Below are 20161 nucleotides of genomic sequence, written 5' to 3' on the forward strand. Positions count from 1 at the left end.
GAATTTCGTAACCTCGAATACACCAGTTTTGTTCCCGTCTGTTTTTCTCCTGCTTAGTGACAGATCGTCTACGCAAATGAGTTCCTACTTCCTGCTTCCCGACCCGTTTCAAGACAGTCTTGTTCCGTTTCATCTATAACACGCGTTGAAATCCCCGATCCGAATTTCGTAACCTCGAATACACCAGTTTTGTTCCCGTCTGGTTTTCTCCTGCTTAGTGACAGATCGTCTACGCAAATGAGTTCCTACTTCCTGCTTCCCGACCCGTTTCAAGACAGTCCCGTTCCGTTTCATGACATCTATAACACGCGTCGAAATCCCCGATCCAAATTTCATAACCTCGAATACACCAGTTTTGTTCCCGTCTGTTTTTCTCCTGCTTAGTGACAGATCGTCTACGCAAATGAGTTCCTACTTCCTGCTTCCCGACCCGTTTCAAGACAGTCCCGTTCCGTTTCATGACATCTATAACACGCGTCGAAATCCCCGATCCAAATTTCGTAACCTCGAATACACCAGTTTTGTTCCCGTCTGTTTTTCTCCTGCTTAGTGACAGATCGTCTACGCAAATGAGTTCCTACTTCTCGACTCGTTTCAAGACAGTCCCGTTCCGTTTCATGACATCTATAACACGCGTCGAAATCCCCGATCCAAATTTCATAACCTCGAATACACCAGTTTTGTTCCCGTCTGTTTTTCTCCTGCTTAGTGACAGATCGTCTACGCAAATGAGTTCCTACTTCCTGCTACCCGACCCGTTTCAAGACAGTCCCGTTCCGTTTCATCTATCACAAGCGTCGAAATCCCCGATCCGAATTTCCTAACCTTAAATACACCAGTTTTGTTCCCGTCTGTTTTTCTCCTGCTTAGTGACAGATTGTCTACGCAAATGAGTTCCTACTTCTCGACTCGTTTCAAGACAGTCCCGTTCCGTTTCATGACATCTATAACACGCGTCGAAATCCCCGATCCAAATTTCGTAACCTCGAATACACCAGTTTTGTTCCCGTCTGTTTTTCTCCTGCTTAGTGACAGATCGTCTACGCAAATGAGTTCCTACTTCTCGACTCGTTTCAAGACAGTCCCGTTCCGTTTCATGACATCTATAACACGCGTCGAAATCCCCGATCCAAATTTCATAACCTCGAATACACCAGTTTTGTTCCCGTCTGTTTTTCTCCTGCTTAGTGACAGATCGTCTACGCAAATGAGTTCCTACTTCCTGCTACCCGACCCGTTTCAAGACAGTCCCGTTCCGTTTCATCTATCACAAGCGTCGAAATCCCCGATCCGAATTTCCTAACCTTAAATACACCAGTTTTGTTCCCGTCTGTTTTTCTCCTGCTTAGTGACAGATCGTCTACGCAAATGAGTTCCTACTTCCTGCTTCCCGACCCGTTTCAAGACAGTCTTGTTCCGTTTCATCTATAACACGCGTTGAAATCCCCGATCCGAATTTCGTAACCTCGAATACACCAGTTTTGTTCCCGTCTGGTTTTCTCCTGCTTAGTGACAGATCGTCTACGCAAATGAGTTCCTACTTCCCGCTTCCTGACCCGTTTCAAGACAGTCCCGTTCCGTTTCATGACATCTATAACACGCGTTGAAATCCCCGATCCGAATTTCGTAACCTCGAATACACCAGTTTTGTTCCCGTCTGGTTTTCTCCTGCTTAGTGACAGATCGTCTACGCAAATGAGTTCCTACTTCCCGCTTCCTGACCCGTTTCAAGACAGTCCCGTTCCGTTTCATCTATCACAAGCGTCGAAATCCCCGATCCGAATTTCCTAACCTTAAATACACCAGTTTTGTTCCCGTCTGTTTTTCTCCTGCTTAGTGACAGATCGTCTACGCAAATGAGTTCCTACTTCCCGCTTCCTGACCCGTTTCAAGACAGTCCCGTTCCGTTTCATGACATCTATAACACGCGTTGAAATCCCCGATCCGAATTTCGTAACCTCGAATACACCAGTTTTGTTCCCGTCTGGTTTTCTCCTGCTTAGTGACAGATCGTCTACGCAAATGAGTTCCTACTTCCCGCTTCCTGACCCGTTTCAAGACAGTCCCGTTCCGTTTCATGACATCTATAACATGCGTCGAAATCCCCGATCCGAATTTCGTAACCTCGAATACACCAGTTTTGTTCCCGTCTGTTTTTCTCCTGCTTAGTGACAGATCGTCTACGCAAATGAGTTCCTACTTCCTGCTTCCCGACCCGTTTCAAGACAGTCTTGTTCCGTTTCATCTATAACACGCGTTGAAATCCCCGATCCGAATTTCGTAACCTCGAATACACCAGTTTTGTTCCCGTCTGGTTTTCTCCTGCTTAGTGACAGATCGTCTACGCAAATGAGTTCCTACTTCCTGCTTCCCGACCCGTTTCAAGACAGTCCCGTTCCGTTTCATGACATCTATAACACGCGTCGAAATCCCCGATCCAAATTTCATAACCTCGAATACACCAGTTTTGTTCCCGTCTGTTTTTCTCCTGCTTAGTGACAGATCGTCTACGCAAATGAGTTCCTACTTCCTGCTTCCCGACCCGTTTCAAGACAGTCCCGTTCCGTTTCATGACATCTATAACACGCGTCGAAATCCCCGATCCAAATTTCGTAACCTCGAATACACCAGTTTTGTTCCCGTCTGTTTTTCTCCTGCTTAGTGACAGATCGTCTACGCAAATGAGTTCCTACTTCTCGACTCGTTTCAAGACAGTCCCGTTCCGTTTCATGACATCTATAACACGCGTCGAAATCCCCGATCCAAATTTCATAACCTCGAATACACCAGTTTTGTTCCCGTCTGTTTTTCTCCTGCTTAGTGACAGATCGTCTACGCAAATGAGTTCCTACTTCCTGCTACCCGACCCGTTTCAAGACAGTCCCGTTCCGTTTCATCTATCACAAGCGTCGAAATCCCCGATCCGAATTTCCTAACCTTAAATACACCAGTTTTGTTCCCGTCTGTTTTTCTCCTGCTTAGTGACAGATTGTCTACGCAAATGAGTTCCTACTTCTCGACTCGTTTCAAGACAGTCCCGTTCCGTTTCATGACATCTATAACACGCGTCGAAATCCCCGATCCAAATTTCATAACCTCGAATACACCAGTTTTGTTCCCGTCTGTTTTTCTCCTGCTTAGTGACAGATCGTCTACGCAAATGAGTTCCTACTTCCTGCTACCCGACCCGTTTCAAGACAGTCCCGTTCCGTTTCATCTATCACAAGCGTCGAAATCCCCGATCCGAATTTCCTAACCTTAAATACACCAGTTTTGTTCCCGTCTGTTTTTCTCCTGCTTAGTGACAGATTGTCTACGCAAATGAGTTCCTACTTCCTGCTTCCCGACCCGTTTCAAGACAGTCCCGTTCCGTTTCATGACATCTATAACCCGAAATCCCTGATCTGAATTTCTTAACCTTGAATACACCAGTTTTGTTCCCGTCTGTTTTTCTCTCGTTTATTATTTTCTCCAGTTTTCGTTCCCGTCTAGCTTGTCCTGATCTACTCGACAGAGCGCGACGTCTTGAGGAAATCCCCACCGAGTGGTATTAAACTGCCGGCGCTGGGCTACAATAACGAGGAAGACAGATCCGCACCGCTACCTGTCTGCGGTGATGACATTTAATAAGAATGAAAAAAAAAATGGCGAGAGTAGGAGAAGTTATTGCCGACAGTGTCAGCAGCACCGACGCCGCCTGTCAACTCTTCCGCCGCATCAATTTTGTCCTCCCTTAGCTCGAAACATCGCGGAGGAGGCGTTGTTTTATTAGACGGACTGCAGGGTTCGATTCCGCTTGTTTTATTTGCACATCGCTTATGGGGTGGACCTACGATTCCCCCGACGTTGTGTCATGAATGCGGTATTTTGAAGTCAATGTCGAACGAAGTTGAGTAAAGTCAGTAGAGTTTGTCGAGAAGCGGCTTCTTTGGCTCGGCTCACTAAAAGGAACCGGCTCTTTCGCGTCCGAAACGGCTCTTCGGGTTGTTTTTGCTTCTTTCATCCCTATTTGACCAAATATTATGTAAAATTATGCACAAAATGACTTAAAGGAAGGGGGGAATAAAACAAAAAAGAAAAAAATACCAAAATGAAAAAGTATTGAAAAGCTGAGAAAAAAAGAAACAAAAGGAAGAGAAAAACAGAAGGAAAAATTTAGAAAAAAGCCAGCTATCTATCGGCAGTGGAAAGGGGACACCCTGAACTAGCAGGGCACACAGGGGACAGACAGCTCGCTTGCTCATTGACACCTAGGGACAATTTGGACCGGTCAATTTACCTGACATCCGTGTTTTTGGAATGTGAGAGAACGGGGAGACCATGCAAACTCCACACAGGGAGGCTGCGGTAACTCTGAACCGTGGGACTGCGCCCAGCTGCCGTGCCGCCCCAAATGTGTCTATTTAATATTAATTTTCAGCATATGCAAATAAACATTCTAGCTTTTGGATTTTCAAACCAGGGTCCGGGGCCATTTGTGGTCCTTGGATATATTTCAGTGGTCTGAAAATGACATGCTACTAACAAAAACTGTTTTAAACACTAGAGCTTTTTGTAAATGTCCAAAGATTAAAAAACAAGATTCTACAAAAAAGGGCTTACCGTTATCAGCAAATTTGCTCTCATGCTGGGTATCGGCTTCGCTTTTCCCCGCTTTTTTGACTGCAGGCGTTAAGGGAACCAGCGCCACCTCTTCTTTTTCGCGATCGGAGAGACCGTCCTCAGAATTCGGTAATCCGCTCGCCATCTGAGAAGGGAAAGCGTCACTTCCGTGCTCGCCGATTGCGTTTCCGCCATCGTTCTTGCCATCGCTTGCTTGAGAGCTCGACGTCTGGTTGTTGTCTGAGGTTTCGACCGTCCCTCGGTCGGTATCGGATATTTCGGTCGTCCCTCGGGCGGCCCAGTACTTGAAAGGCTTCATCAACGTGTTGACAAAGTCAGCCAGGATGCTTTTGGCAGTGTGAGGTTGGGAAGTGGTGGAGGTCGTGGATGGGACAGGGACAAAAGAAGTATTTTCCTCATTTTGGGTCAGCTTTAGAGGAGCTTTGCTACTTTCTAGGAAACGTGGTTCTTCCTGGTGCCAGTCTTTGTTTGAAGAGTCCTCCTGGTGTGTATCCATACTATCATCAGGCCTCAAGTGGATCAAATCCTCATTTGAGAAGTCCGAGGAGTTGTTGGAGGCTACTTCGTTTTGGTCCTTCGAGCCGGATTCCCTTGCGGTCTTAGCAAATAGGCTTAGAAGAGAGTCGGCGTAGGGTAAAGCCAGAGCTTCTGTGGCTTGCATATTTGAAGGCTTGTGTGCTAAGAGAAAGAAAACAAGAATATTTTACCTAAAACAAGCAGAATTAAAGAATCTATCTACTGTATCTATCTCAGAATTGCCAGGCATTGCCAGGCTCGGCACTGGCGGCCATTTCACTTGGGCGAAGTGGTTGCGGCTGTGGTTTGTTAAGAAAGCGCTAGGGAGCCCATGAGCCGTGTGTACAAAAAAGCAAATATTTAAGGATTTTGTTTATATTTATTGGGGGTATCTTGACACCAAACCTAGCTAAAGACACTTGCAGAGGGCTAATCAACAATTGTGTCTATTTTCAAAAAAAACGGCCCGACTTTTCTGCAGCCTATAAGTCACACACAAACATAGAACATTAATGAGGCAGAATCTTATATGCCTCAACTTTTGTCTTTTCCCCATTAAACGTCATTTCATGATGGGGGTGCAATTTTTAGCACAACAAAGCCCAGTACAAGCTTAAAATTACTGGTAAGCATCCAGACCTTTATAAGCTTTTCGATCAGCACTGGTGTATGGGGATACTCCAGTTACAGTATAGTGGTGCAATATTGGTTTGAATAGTCATTGCTAATGGTGTTAAATAGGATACCTTTTGTTGAATGTCGTTTACTAGCCATACCCACTGTTTGCTACAGTTTACTGCTGTCCATCATGGTGTGGTTAGATCACATGTGCGGAAAGGGTCAATAGAGAAGAACAGATGATATTGTTTAGCCAATCAAAATACAAAACACAAAGCACAATAGCAATTGGCTAGACAGTCAAAAGTTAGCTGGGTTCACTGTACAGTACTTTTAATTTTAACGAAATCATATTTTGCATCCATCCATCATCTGCACCGCCTATCCTCAGTCTTCGTGTTCTTTGATATCCACACCTTTTAGGACTGACATGCCTTTGTAACCTATCCTACTCATTCCAGTCACAAGCTGTTAAGAGTTTGATACGTTGATTCTGTTTTTACATTGGACAACTGTGATTTCTCAGCATGTCAGTTATTTTTACGCATTGTTTTAACTGTTATGCACCGTTTTGGTCATCAGCCAATGGTGTGGCGTTCTTTGATACCCACACCGTTTAGGGCGGACATGTTTTTGCAACCTAGGATATGTAAATAAAAGAGTAGGGCTCAGGGGAGGGTTTTGCCTTCTCATTTGAAATCTTCTCTTTCGGTCATTGCGGGTAAAACAATCCATTGATGTCTTCTCTCCTTATATTGATTGTCTACTAGAGTTTAAACTTATCAGCATTCACCGTGTTGTTGAGGTATAAAATATATAGACGGCGTAGCTTGCCCCTGAAAAAAAAAACAGTCGGTTATGAAGCCCAATATTGACATTTTCATCTTTTCCCAGTTTTCTGGAGAACATAATTTGTTTCAGTCCTAAAGATGAGCATCTACGAGCTTGTTTGTGACAAATGCACTTCAGGTTCTACTCCCCGGCCGCCGCTCTTGTTTTGCTCACTTAAAATGAATTGTTATTCACGAGGTTGACGACATCTTGGAAAAGAAAACGTCAATCATTCTCACTCGGTTGAGAAATTCAAAACAACGTGGCAGGAAATGAAGTTATATGCTATTTTATACACTGTTTTATCTTACGTAAAGTCAAATATACTTGTTCTAAAATCTGACTTCAGTGTTTGAGAGCAAACTTTGAGAAAAGGGTGTCGTAAACCGCGTTTTTGCATTGGAATGTGCCTTTCCTTTCTGCATTCTGTGCAGATACAATGACTTATCACCTCGCCTGGGGTGTTGGGAGTATGTGCCTGGCACCTATCACCCCTCCTCCCATTCTTCAAATCATGGTTGGGAAATTTGCATCGACGACAGCGCGGACCAATCGCAGCGGCTTGGTCATGGTGCGTGAACATTTCATCGGCATAGGTTATAAAATGGGAAGACCTTCGAACTCCGTCGTCTTCTGCACACGATTTTAATTTTGGCACGGCAGAAAGATCCGATTTGTTCAACTCTTTAATTCGGCTAAATGAATTGATAGGTCGACTACACTCGTCGTTCGGCTAATTACATTTCTCCGGCTTCAGACGAGACACGTGAAGTGTCTTCGGAGTCAGATTTCAGTTTAATAAATGTTAAAACCTTAAAGAACGGACTTGATTGACACTCTTACCCCTGTAGCAATAAGCGTCAAAGGCGGCGGTGGTGTCGGGGAAGCCGGTCCGATTCGGGTTGCTGTAGACCGTCCTTACGCCGGCCTCGTCCCCTCCGCAATTTTTCCGGGGGACGTTTATAGGGTATCGAACGCTGCCGTCGGCGAGCCAGCCCGGGTCGCATCGGTCCAGGCCGGCCTGCCAGGCCAGGTAGAGTTGGCCTACCGTGGCCAGTTTTGCTCCCAGTGAGCGGCAGTGGATGGAAGCCGTGGCCAGGTTCAGTTTCCCGTCCACAGTGGAGTGAAATACTTCACCTGGGGTGGGGAAACGGGAAGTTCCGTTAGTTTTTGCATCGATAGATTGATTGAAATAAGAACCATAAATGAGATGATACATAAGTTGATGTTATAGCACAACGAGGGTAATTTATATATTCTTTATCCTCTGCATTGAGTACCTTGTCTGGGGGTTGGGGGAACAGAAAGCTCTGTTAGTTTTTTTGCATTGATGGATTGATAGACATAGGAACCATAATTGGGATAATAAATCGATTTGCTGTTATAGCACGATGAGGGTAATTGATTTAGTCTTTATCCTCTGCATTGAGTACTTTGTCCAGGGGTTTGGAGAACAGAAGCTCAGTTAGTGTTTTGCATTGATAGATTGATAAAAATGGGAATTATAAATCGGATAATAAATAGATTTGCTGTTATAGCACGGTGAGGGTAATTGATATATTCTTTATCTTTAACATGGCTACATGTTAACTAGTCATGCTAACGGCTAAATGCTATCAGCTACATGCTAACAAATTCTGCTAACAGCTACATGCTAACAAGTTATGCTAACGGCTACAGGCTATCGGCTACATGCCAACCAATTCTGCTAACGGCTACATGCTAACAGTTTAATACTGACTAATTATACCAAAGGCTAAAAGCCAACAAGTTGTGCGAACAGATACACGCTAACAAGTCATGCTAATCACTCTACGCTAACAGCTACATGCTAACGATTGATGCTAACGCTTACCCGTTAACAAGTCATGCGTACGGCTGAATGCTAACTGCTTCGTGTAGACAATTTATGCTAACGGCTACATGCTAAAAGTTAAATTCTAACAAATGATGCGAACAGTTACATGCTGACAAATTATGCTAACGGCTACATGCGAATGGCTAAATACTAACTGCTTCATGCTAACAAATTATGCTAGCAGGTACATGCTATCGTCTACATACTAAAAAATCCTGCTAACGGCTACATGCTATCAGTGAAATGCTGACAAATTATGCAAACGGCTACAAGTTGTCCTAACAGATACATCCTGACAAGTTATGCGAACGAGTCATGCTAATAGCTACATGCTAACTATCCATACTAACGGCTACGCGTTAATGAGTTATGGTAATGGCCAAATGCTGGAGACGGTAGTCAGATATCAAACAGGACGAGACAGACGGGATCGATACCAGACACTGGAGACTGGAGTGATATCAGACAGGACGAGACAGACGGGATCTAAACCAATATTGGAGACTGGCGTTAGATATCAGACAGGACGAAACAGACAGGATCAATACCAGACACGGGAGACTGGAGTGATATCAAAAAGGACGAGATAGACGGGATCGAAACCGATACTGGAGACGGGAGTCAGATATCAGACAGAACGAGACAGACGGGATTGATACCAGACACTGAAGACTGGAGTCAGATATCAAACAGGACGAGAAAGACGGGATCAATACCAGACACTGGAGACTGGAGTCAGATATCAGACAGGACGAGACAGACGGGATCGATACCAGACACTGAGAGACTGGAGTCAGATATCAAACAGGACCAGATAGACGGGATCAAAACCACACAGGATACACAAGCAGGATACCGGACGGAGTCAAAACACACGTCTTGCGGGTGCAGAGATTGATTGACGGACTGACAAGGGGTGAGTGAGAGCACCGAGCTTAAACAGGAGGGAAGCCAATCAGGCAACGAGCCGCAGCTGGCGCCAAACGGGCGGGGCCAAGTGAGGGCAATGGGCAACCGTGACAACAGTAGGTGAAAATAAACAAACAAAATAAAACAGTAAGACCGGGCCTACCTTGTAGTCGCTTGGCGAAGCAGTACACGTCGAAGAGCTGGTCCGGGAACCTGTTGCCATAGTTACGGATGCCGGGCGAGTCGTCACGATCGCCATAGCAACCCGGCCGAGGAGACTGGATGGGATACCTGCGGAGCGCAGCCGGAGGTGGTTGAAAGAAACACGTTTTTGTTTTTTTAGAAGTTCCGGGAAATGGGAGAAATACCGGAGAAGTATTTTTTTTTACCAGCGTTTTTCAATTGATTTCTACACGCTTTAGTCAAGAGTTTTGGATTGATTTCTCCTTGAAAGGGTCTTGGATATTTCTTCAAAACCTGATATTGCAACCTTACTTTTCAAGAGTACTTCTTATGAAATCGGGCTGAAAAGGAATGGCGGTAAATCGGTGCTCTAAGTAGGTGTCAGGACCAGAACAGGTAACAGAACCCACTCGCGTAACGTTACTCACAGTTTTATTGGGGAAAGGAGAAAGGAGCGCATACTCGATCCGGAGATCGTTGGTCGCGGGGAGTAGGTTGCTCAGCCGAGGAAGTGGGACGGTGTCGGGAACGGAAAAAGTCAAAATCAAACAGATCGTGGCGGGAGCAAAACAGGAGCAAAAACAGGAAAAAGATTCTCAGACGCACCGACAAAAGGCGACTCACAGGACAGGATATTGACAGGGAGCCAATCTGTCAACGAGCGTCAGCTGGTGTCCATGGGCGGGGCCAATTGGGCACCACGGCAACCCTGACAGTAGGAGTCTCCTGTTGGTTTTCTTTCTCTTCATGGTGTTCTTCTTCTTCGTCTTCTTCTTATGACACCTGTGGTCTTTTTCTTTCTTGTGGTCTTGTTATTCATGGTTGGCTTCTTTTTTTCTGGTGGTTTTCTGGTGTGCTTCTCCTTTGTTGGTTTCTTCTTCTTCTGTTTTTTTGTTGGTACTGTAATTTCCTTGTTGGTATTCTCTTTTGTCGATTTTTTAGTCTTCTTCATGATCTCCCTCTTAATGGTGTTCTTCTTTGTGGCATACTTCTCCCTTGTAGTGTTTGTGATCATCTTCTTGTTGGTCTTTCAATTGTTGGTCGTGGTCTTCTTTTTCATTGTCTTCTTCTCCTTCATAGCCTCATTCTCTTTTGTGGTCTACTTTGTGATCATCTTTTTCATGGCCATCTTCTCCCCTGGTCTTTTTTCCTATTTCTTTGAGGGTTTTGTCTTCTTCTTGTTTTTCTTCTTCTTCTTCTTTGTGGTCCTCTTCATGGTCTTTATTTTTTACTAGGTCTTCTTTTGTTCCCTCTTTTGTCTATGGGATTTTCATTTTCTACTACTTCTTTGTGGGGTTTTTTTATGTGTGGTCTTCTGCTTTTCTTCTTCTCTGTGGTGTTTTTTTTTCATTTTGGTGGTCTTCTTTTCACACTACTTTTTTTGTTGCCTTATTATTTGCAGTCTTCATCTTTTAAGTCTTCTTCATGGTTTTTTGAAAATTTTTCTGGTATTTTTTTCATGGTGATCTTCCTGGTCTCCCTCTTCTCCCTGATTTTCTTCTTCTGCATAGACTTCTTTGGTATAATCTTTCAGTCTTCGTCATGGTCATGTTCCTCTTCATGATCTTCATCTTTGTGGTTTTCTCCTTTTTGTCCTTATTTGTGATCGTCATCTTTTACTATTTATTCATGGGATTGTTCTTTGTCTTTGTTGTGGTTTTCACTAGATGTTTGTGGTCTACCTATTTGTTGTATTCTTTTTAGTCTTCTTCATGGTATTCTACTTCGTGGCCTTCCTATTCTCAGTTTTCTACGTCGTCTCCCCTACCTAGCCGGTGAACCTCTCACAAGTCCTCAAGAGACAGGAAACACCTACGTTCTTTATCGGAATTTCACAAATCTCGCTTTTACGTTCAGAAAAACTTCAATGGAAAAAAAACAACAACAACCGGTGGTGCAGGGCTCCTGGTCATCTTCTTACTCATGGTCACAATTAAGGATTTCAAATAGAAATTGTTTAAAAATAATGCATATTTATATGCAACACATCATCACAGTTTGGGTAAAAATAGGTACTTAGAGGGGAAAAAAGGCTGACAATATTCATGTTTTTATGGAGAAATAAACATCACCAAAATTGTTTTTGGTGGGATGTGATCAATGATGCACTCAGTCACCAAAACATTCACACAAGAGCTACTGTTGGTCGTCGCTCACACCGTTCACACACAGACTGACTTCAAAGCACAAAACTTTTGCATCTGTTTCGTCCCCGTTCCCTCGCTGTCAGGACCAGAACGGAAACAGGACCCAATTGCGTTATGTTTCCACAAGTTTTATTGGAGGAAAGAGAAAGGGCTGCGCCCACGGTCCGGTGTTCGCTGGACGCGGGAAGCAAGTCGCTCTTGTACTCGGATAGTGCTCCGAATGCGGAAGTGGATCTTCCGCAGCGAGCGATGGCGGTGTCAGAGACGGAAAAAAACGAGTCGTTAGGCGGGACTGGGAGAGCCAGGCGTGGTCGGGGTCGGAAGGGAGTCGTGAGCCAGAATGGGAAAGTAGACGTAGTCAGGGGACAAAAAAGAGGTCCTAAGCTGGGACGGGAGAGCAGACGTGGTTGGGATTAAAATGGGTCGAAGCTGGAGACAGACAGGAGCAAAGAACGGGACAGGTGGGAGTCAGGGTTGAAAAAGGCTTGCCTAGTGTTCATTGAGGTTTGCAGACGGACTGACAACAGGGGACAGACAGGACTGGGTTCAAATACTGACAGGAAGCACAGCTGAGTCACATCAGTAATCATGACACTCGCGACACGTCCTTTCTTAAAGGTCCATGCTTAAACATAAACAACTGCAAAAACATGAATCTGTCACGGTTACCAGGGCGCCCAATTGGCCCCGCCCATGGTCACCAGCTGAAACTCATTGACAGATTGCTCCCTGTCACTACTTAAACGCTGTCCTGTGAGTCGCCTTTTGTCGGAGTGTCTACAAAACTCTATTTTGACACGTCAAGCCCTCAGAATCTCTGTTTTCCCCCTGTTTTTGCTCTTGTTTTGCTCTCTCCACGATCTGTTTGATTTTGACCACTTCTGCGTTCCGAGCAATCGACTCCCCGCAGCCAACGATCTCCGGATCGAGTGTGCGCTCTTTTCTCTTCTCCCCAACAAACTGAGTAACGTTACGCGAGTGGGTTCTGTTTCCTGTTCTGGTTCTGACAGACTCTCCAATATATATCTTGGTGGGATTAATAATGTTATTTTAGACTCCTTAAAAACAATTCTAGAGATAAGCTTTTTTCACACGAAAGTGACGATTTGTTCGCCTCGAGGCGCTTTCTCCAAATTGTACCACTCCATTGAGTCTCTCCTTCCTGGTTTAATTACATTCATCATTGGGTTGGCATTTTTTTAAATTCCCAAATGACTCTTACCAGAGAAAATCTAAACTTCCTCTTTGAAAAAAAACAAAAAATCTCCCAATCGTGTATTAAAGTGCCGGCGCACCGTTCATAACATGTCACAACCCGCTGCAGGCAATTAGAAAACCAGAAGTCGTTCCCTTTCGTGTCGACTAATTATACATCCATCTTAGTCTGTGATTGTTTCCAAACACATTTGGTACTCGAGGGAGGCGAGGTGGGAAGTCACTGAGAGGTTAAAAGCATCCGGAATCCCCGCGACGCTTCGGTGAGATGCGTCGGCATTAGCTGTTGTTTCCCGCGGGGATGATTAAAAGCCTACTTGGACATAAACTGTAAATGAAGGAGGAAAAGAATCAAGGAAGGAATAAAAGAGAAAAAGAAAGGGTAAGGGAGTGAAAAAAGAAGGAAGGAAGGAAGGAAGGAAGGAATGAAAGGATGAATGGAGGAAGGAAGGAAGGAAAGAAGGAAGGAAGGAAGGAAGGAAGGAAGGAACGAAGTAATGAAGGAAGGAAGGAAGGAAGCACCAAAGGAACGAAGTAGGGTGGGAGGCAAGGAGGGGATAGGGAGGACAGAAAGAAGGAAGGAGGGTAGGAGGAAGAAGGTAGGGAGGAAGGCAAGGAGGAAGGCAAGGAGAGAGATATAGAGGAAGGAAGGAGGAAAAGAAGTAAAGAAGAAAGGAAGGTAGGAAGTTAAGAAGGAAGGACAGAAGGGTGGAAGGGAGGAGGTAGGGAGAGGCAAGGAGGGGATAGGGAGGGAGGAGGGAAGGAACGAACGAAGGAAAGAAGGGGAGGGAAGAATAAAGGATAAAAGGAAAAAGAATCAAGGCAAGGAGGGAGGAAGGCTGAAGGGAAGAACAAATAAAAGGGTTGGGTAGGGTTGCTTTAACTGGATTACTTTCAATTACTTTTGTATTACTCCAATACCAAATATGCTAAGAAAAGAAACAAAATATGAATAAAATGATGACTCACAACACGTGGTAAGCTTTCTCTCCTGGCTTTGATCTCTTTGATCTCCGGCAAAACCGAACATAAAATGCGACGGAAACGAAATGAAAACAAATCCAAACAGCTTGCCAACATCATTTTTGCCGTTACTCGCCAAGCCTGCACAAAATTTGGTCATTTTATTCATACTTAGTTTCTTTTTGTCTTTTATTAGCATATTTGGTATTGGAGTCATCCAAAAGTACCGTATTTTCCGTGCTATAAGGCGCACCGGGTTATAGGGCGCACCCCCAAAAAATAGTTTTTGGTCCTATATTATCCATACATAAGGCGCACCGGATTATAAGGCGCTACAATGGGAACGTGGACAAAACAGTCGGATAGTTCAGTCCAACTTATTACCCCCTTAACATTCCCAAAGCTTGCAAAGAAGCAAATACGTGTCTCAGACACGTACGGAAACAGTGTCTGTACGATGTCACTCAAATGCATCGTTCCAAATATCATTCGGAAGGTTAAAGTTTTGGGATTCAAGAAATGCCAAACATTACTTAGTTTCCATTTTATTTTTTTCTGGCAACTGTGTGGACAGCAAAGTAAGAATTTTATTGTGCAGGGAAACGGGGTTCTTTACCGTGCATATGACAATAAACACTTTGAATTGAATTGAGTTTAAAAATAGACTCATCACAGAAAGATCGTTCTAAAACAAGATACCTGGAAAATATAAATCCGCATAGCTCACCTAAGTTCTCTTGCAGCCATCACGTTCAATAATGATACGTAACCATGGTCTTCTTACAACCGTGAGTGTAGTAAATCCAGGAGAGTCAAATATTTACAAATACAGAATCGTAAAAAATGTTTTCTCTATGCCGTAGTGCAACCCAACGTGCGATTCACATTCATCTTTTTCGGCCAATCGCAGGCTTTGTTTCGCCCCTTTAGCCTCTGCGAGCCTGTAAATGATAAAAAGGATCCGCCCCCTTTACCTCCGATTAACTTTAGCCAATAGTGATCGATTCAAATGATGATTGACACATTGGTTAGCCAATGAAACGCCGGTAAATAAATCCCAGCATACGCCGCGGACGACTTCGCCTTCGGGGGAATATCTAGTCGGCGGCTGCTTGCCTTAGTTGCCAGACTTTGCGACTTAATATTGATCCATATATAAGGCGCACTGTATTATAAGGCGCATGGTCAGCTTTTGAAAAAAATTAAGGCTTTTAGGTGCGCCTTATAGTGCGGAAAATACGGTAATCGAAAGTAATCCAGTTAAAGTAACCCTACCCAACCCTGAATGTAGCAAACACGGATTTCTATCTCCCGAATACTGTTTTCAAGCTCGCCGTCCCCCTCCGGTGGATGAATCGATGGCAACCTTGCTGTTAATTGGACACTTGGCTGAGGTTCTCTTTGAGCTTCCACAATACGGACCAATTAGCCGTGTCCCTACTGGAAGCAAGGGCGGAATGAGGGAAGGGAGTGCCAAAAGGCGAGAAAAAAATACAACAACCTGCCACGGAAGCAAACAGTCAAATCAGTCTCCCTGACGACGGCAGTAAAGTGTAATTAAAATGTAAATAGGGGCCCCGTGGTGATTGGGGGCCATGAATGCCGACGGGCTGACTGACGCTGGAAGTGTTGTTTCTTGTTATTAGGAGCAATCACGGAGAGAGGAAAATAAACAGTTCGGTGCAAAGTCTTTGACCGCTATTAGGTTTGTGGCTGTAGCCATTACCATCATTTACAGTTCCCTAGTTGATATTAGTGGATATAGGGTAGGATATCGAGATCATACTAATACAGTGGAACCTGGGTTCTCGACCATAATCGGTTCCAGAACCCCGTTCGAAAACCGATTTGTTCGATCACCGAAATCATTTTTCCCATTAAAAATAATGTAAATCGTTTTAATCCGTTCCAACACCCTGAATGTTTACCATGAATGTTTAACGTAAACATGAAGCTAACCCAGGCTAATCGTACGTTCGCGTTATCGTTATCTTCCGTACGAAAGAATACGCTAACATGAACGTGTAAAAATAAAAAAAATCGGGTCGTTTACAAGTCATTTGGCACCCGGGTCTCCACAACAAGTGGTGAGCGGTTCATTGGAAAGGGGGCTCCGTTCCAACACCCTGAATGTTGGGCTCCGTTCCAACACCCTGAATGTTTACCGTAGACATAAAGCTAACCCAGGCTAATCGTACGTTTGCGTTATCGTAATCTTCCGTACGAAAGATTACGCTAACATGAACGTACGCACTCACGCATTACCGGCGTTCGAACTCCGATTTTTTGACCGAACAGCGAAGCAAGAATTTCTCGAAATTTTTGGTCGGACTCCGATTTGTTCGAACTGAGAGGCGTTTGAAAACCGAGGTTCCACTGTACTTTATTCCTGCAGTCCGAATTATGTCATGTCCTGCACGGTTGTCATGGCGCCCAGCTGGCCCCGCCCCTTGACACCAGCTGACCTGCATTTCCTGATTACTCCTATGGATACTTAAACGCGCATTTTGGAACTGCCCTTTGCCAGATCGTTGTTTACCCTTGTTGAAAACTTGTTGACACCTGTTTATTCTTGTTTTGCTTGTTGGACTTTGTTGCACTTCGGTGTAACATTCTGAGAGATTCCTGCGAGTTCTGTTTGATTCTGAGAAATATTTTTGCCCGCATTTGAGCCTGCTTTCTTTTGTTTTTGGTCCATTTGTGTGATGGACAACTTTTCTTTCTCAATTAAAGCGACGGATCGTCTACGCAAATGAGTTCCAACTTCCTGCTTCTCGACCCGCTTCGTGACAAATTATTAAAATGAGATGATTTCGTAAAATGTTTCACTGCACAACTGCTATATAAGGTCAACAAAAACATAGTGCCAGAAAACGTCCATAAATGATTCATTCGGAAAGAGGGAAATTGTAACTTAAGGGGCTGTCGTGAATTCATGATCCCAAAGGTGAGAACCACCAGGAAAAGTATGTGTGTGTCTGTGTGTGGAGACCAGATCAAGCGGTGTCCAACTATTCACTTGTTCAAATTTAAATACAAAAAACATTTCTGGCGGAATACAGAGATGAGGAGGGTGGGGTATGAGTGGTGCGGGAGATTGGGAATAGTGCGTCTTGTCAACTTTGTGTTATTGTTGCTATTCTTATATCATCTATCTACCTTGGTCATATCCCTCAAGAGGGGATGACCGACAGCAAGACAAACACATACAATAACAAAAGGAATAAAAGGGAAAAAAAAGCAAAAAACACACAACATTTTGGGACCGTGGCCAACCCAATTGCCCAAACACCCAAACAAGTTAGGCACCTCGGCACCTAAGTTGGTCATGCTTTCGTCACTCCAGATGAAATGGGATCTTCTCCTCTCTATCTCTACTCCCTAAAAGACAGCAAGTCTCGCAAACCCTAGTTATAGGGTCACTAAATGTGAGAGGATGTGGAAGTAAAGCGACTGAGTGGTAGAAAGCGGAGGGTCGGGAGACCGAAAGGGGCGGTAGACTGAAAGGTCCCTAGTTATAAGGTCACTAAATGTGAGAGGATGTGGAAGTAAAGCGACTGAGTGGAAGAAAGAGGATGATGGCTAAAAGGAAGGTTGATGTGTTAGCCTTGAGTGAAACAAAGATGAAAGGAAAGGGTGAATTACAGCTCTTATATCATAACTGTTATTATTAATATCATTACAATTGTTGTTATATCATTGGTGTATTTGGTGGGGAAGATAAAGGGGTAGGGAATATAAGTATTTGCTTCTTACTACCCCTTCTCTAACATATTATTAAACATTATTTTGTTGTTGACTTATTTTTTTTGTTCTGTTTTTATTTTGATGTTCGAATAAAGTTTTCATTCATTCATTCATTCACATTCTTCGACATGGAGTCAATCGCTTCAGTTCTGCTTCTCTGCTAATGAGGACACCAACTACGCCCATCTGACAATTTCCTCGAGAAAGCTTTTGTGGAATCCAACTCATCCATTATTGTATTTTTTTATTTCAGTTATTTATTTCGGGCAATTAGATTGACTAAAGTGTCACAGTTGCCATGGCACCCAATTGGGTCCCGTTTCCGTTTCTGGTCCATGACACTGACTAGCGAATTGCTGGCAAGAAGACGATCCTCACCGTACAGTCTGGTCGGACAGCCAGCCGGCGTCGCAGTTCTCGTAGCCGTCGGCGAAGGCCGCCTGCAGCTGGCCCGGCGTGGCAATGGCCGCCGAGTTCTCGGCGCAAACCCTCTTGGCGTCGGCGAAGGACAGGGCGTAACGGTCAGGGGGAGCGCGGTAATGAAACAGAACGCCTGGAGCAGGGAGAGAGGACAGAAGTCGCTCTTAGAGCAGGGAAATCCTGGACAATTCATTGCATTTATGACGTAAAAAATGTGGTAGCTTTAGTTTCTCTCTGTGCTAGCATACATTTGTTATTAGAACAGGCGATATTAACTATATATAGCATATATCTGTCCATCTATCTACCCTGGTCATATTCCTCAAGAGGGGTGACCGACAGCAAGACAAAAACATACAAAAACAAAAAAAGAAAAAAGTAGCAAAAAACACAAAAAATGTAGATGAAACAGGACACAAGAAAGCGGCCATGTCACTCGGGTCACTCTTCTGATCGACAGCAGGGCCCAACAGCTTTCACTGGTTTACCCCTGCCCCATCATACAGGTGCCCTGCCCATCCCTTATATATATATATATATATATATATATATATGTAACGGGTGTAATAATAACTTTTGTTTGATTGAAATTCCTGCTGAAATATGTGTATAGTTTTTGGTAAGTGTCCTGCAAGGATGAGTCCAACAGTGCCACCTGCTGGTATGGGGTGGGGTTTGGTTTTGGCTTCTGACATGTGACTGGGAGGCGGGGTTTGTTGGCAGTATTCAGAGAGAACTGCTACTGGTAAGACACATCTTCTGGTGCTCCACAAAAGAAGTTAATTTTAAACATTATAAACACAGCTGACAAATCTCTCAACATGCACAGTAATGTGATTGATGTTGTCAAGCTGTTTAGATTTATTTTCGTTTTGTTTCTGTTTTACTAAAATATTAATTCCCCTTGTAGAGATCAAAGAGATCAAAGCCAGCAGAAAAGCTAATGTTGTGACTCATCCATTTGCAGGTAAATTGTACCCCTTTTTATACTCATTATTTATTAAAAGGATGATGTTGGTTAAAATTCAGACGAAAGAAAAATATGTTGAATTCATTGTAAACGTAAAAAAATCCACTATATGATCTCTTGTTAAAAGTATCTTGTTAAAATGGATGTAAAAATGTATTGTGATATTCTAAAATCTATTTTATGTAAATTGATAAGTAACATCTTTGATATGCTTTAATGGACAGTTTTCAGAAGGAACTGCTACTGAGATCAAAGAGATCAAAGCCAGCAGAAATGCTAATGTTGTGACTCATCCATTTGCAGGTAAATTGTACCCTTTTTATACTCATTATTGTTTTTATTTCTATTTTCTCATATACATTAAAAGGATGATGTTGGTTAAAATTCAGACGAAAGAAAAATATGTTGAATTCATTGTAAACGTAAAAAAATCCACTATATGATCTCTTGTTAAAAGTATCTTGTTAAAATGGATGTAAAAATGTATTGTGATATTCTAAAATCTACTTTATGTAAATTGAAAAGTAAGCTCTTTGATATGCTTTAATGGACAGTTTTCAGAAGGAACTGCTACTGAGATCAAAGAGATCAAAGCCAGCAGAAAAGCTAATGTTGTGACTCATTCATTTGCAGTAACTGTAATAAAAATCAAGGATCAAGTACACCGCGGTTACATATACATATATACAGGGTTGGGTAGGGTAACTTTAACTGGACTCAATTACAATTACTTTTGGATGACTCCAATACCAAATATGCTAATAAAAAACAAAAGAAACTAAATATGAATAAAATGATGACTCACAACACGTGGTAAGCTTTCTCTCCTGGCTTTGATCTCCGGCAAAACTAACATAAAATGCGACAGAAACAAAATGAAAATCAATCCAAACAGCTTTTTTTCCGTTCCATGTATTCCGTTACTCCCCAAGCCTGCACAAAATTGAGTCATTTTATTCCTGTTTAGTTTATTTTGTCTTTTATTAGCATATTAGGTATTGGAGTAATCCAAAAGTCATTGAAAGTAATCAAGGTAAAGTAACCCTACCCAACCCTGGTTACAGTGTTTAAAATGTAAAAATAAAATAAAAATGAAAGTAGCCATCTTAAAACAGAAATATGATAAATGATAAATGCCATTACGAACTGTTATCGGGCATC

General features: G+C 43.3%; 1 protein-coding gene across 1 annotated transcript in view; it reads right to left on the reverse strand.

The window, feature by feature from the left end:
* Positions 1-20161, reverse strand: part of ncanb (neurocan b) — a 256911-nt gene that overhangs the window by 112666 nt on the left and 124084 nt on the right. The window contains exons 5-8 of the mRNA XM_088348929.1: positions 17989-18163; positions 9519-9646; positions 7432-7725; positions 4603-5301 (exon numbers count right to left, since the gene is read on the reverse strand). Coding sequence (XP_088205055.1) covers positions 4603-5301; positions 7432-7725; positions 9519-9646; positions 17989-18163 — 1296 coding nt within the window. The remainder of the gene's footprint in view (positions 1-4602; positions 5302-7431; positions 7726-9518; positions 9647-17988; positions 18164-20161) is intronic.

This window comes from Urocampus carinirostris, chromosome 12 (assembly GCF_059441175.1).
Source record: "Urocampus carinirostris isolate Australia breed hairy pipefish chromosome 12, RoL_Ucar_1.0, whole genome shotgun sequence".
NCBI classification, from domain to species: domain Eukaryota; kingdom Metazoa; phylum Chordata; class Actinopteri; order Syngnathiformes; family Syngnathidae; genus Urocampus; species Urocampus carinirostris.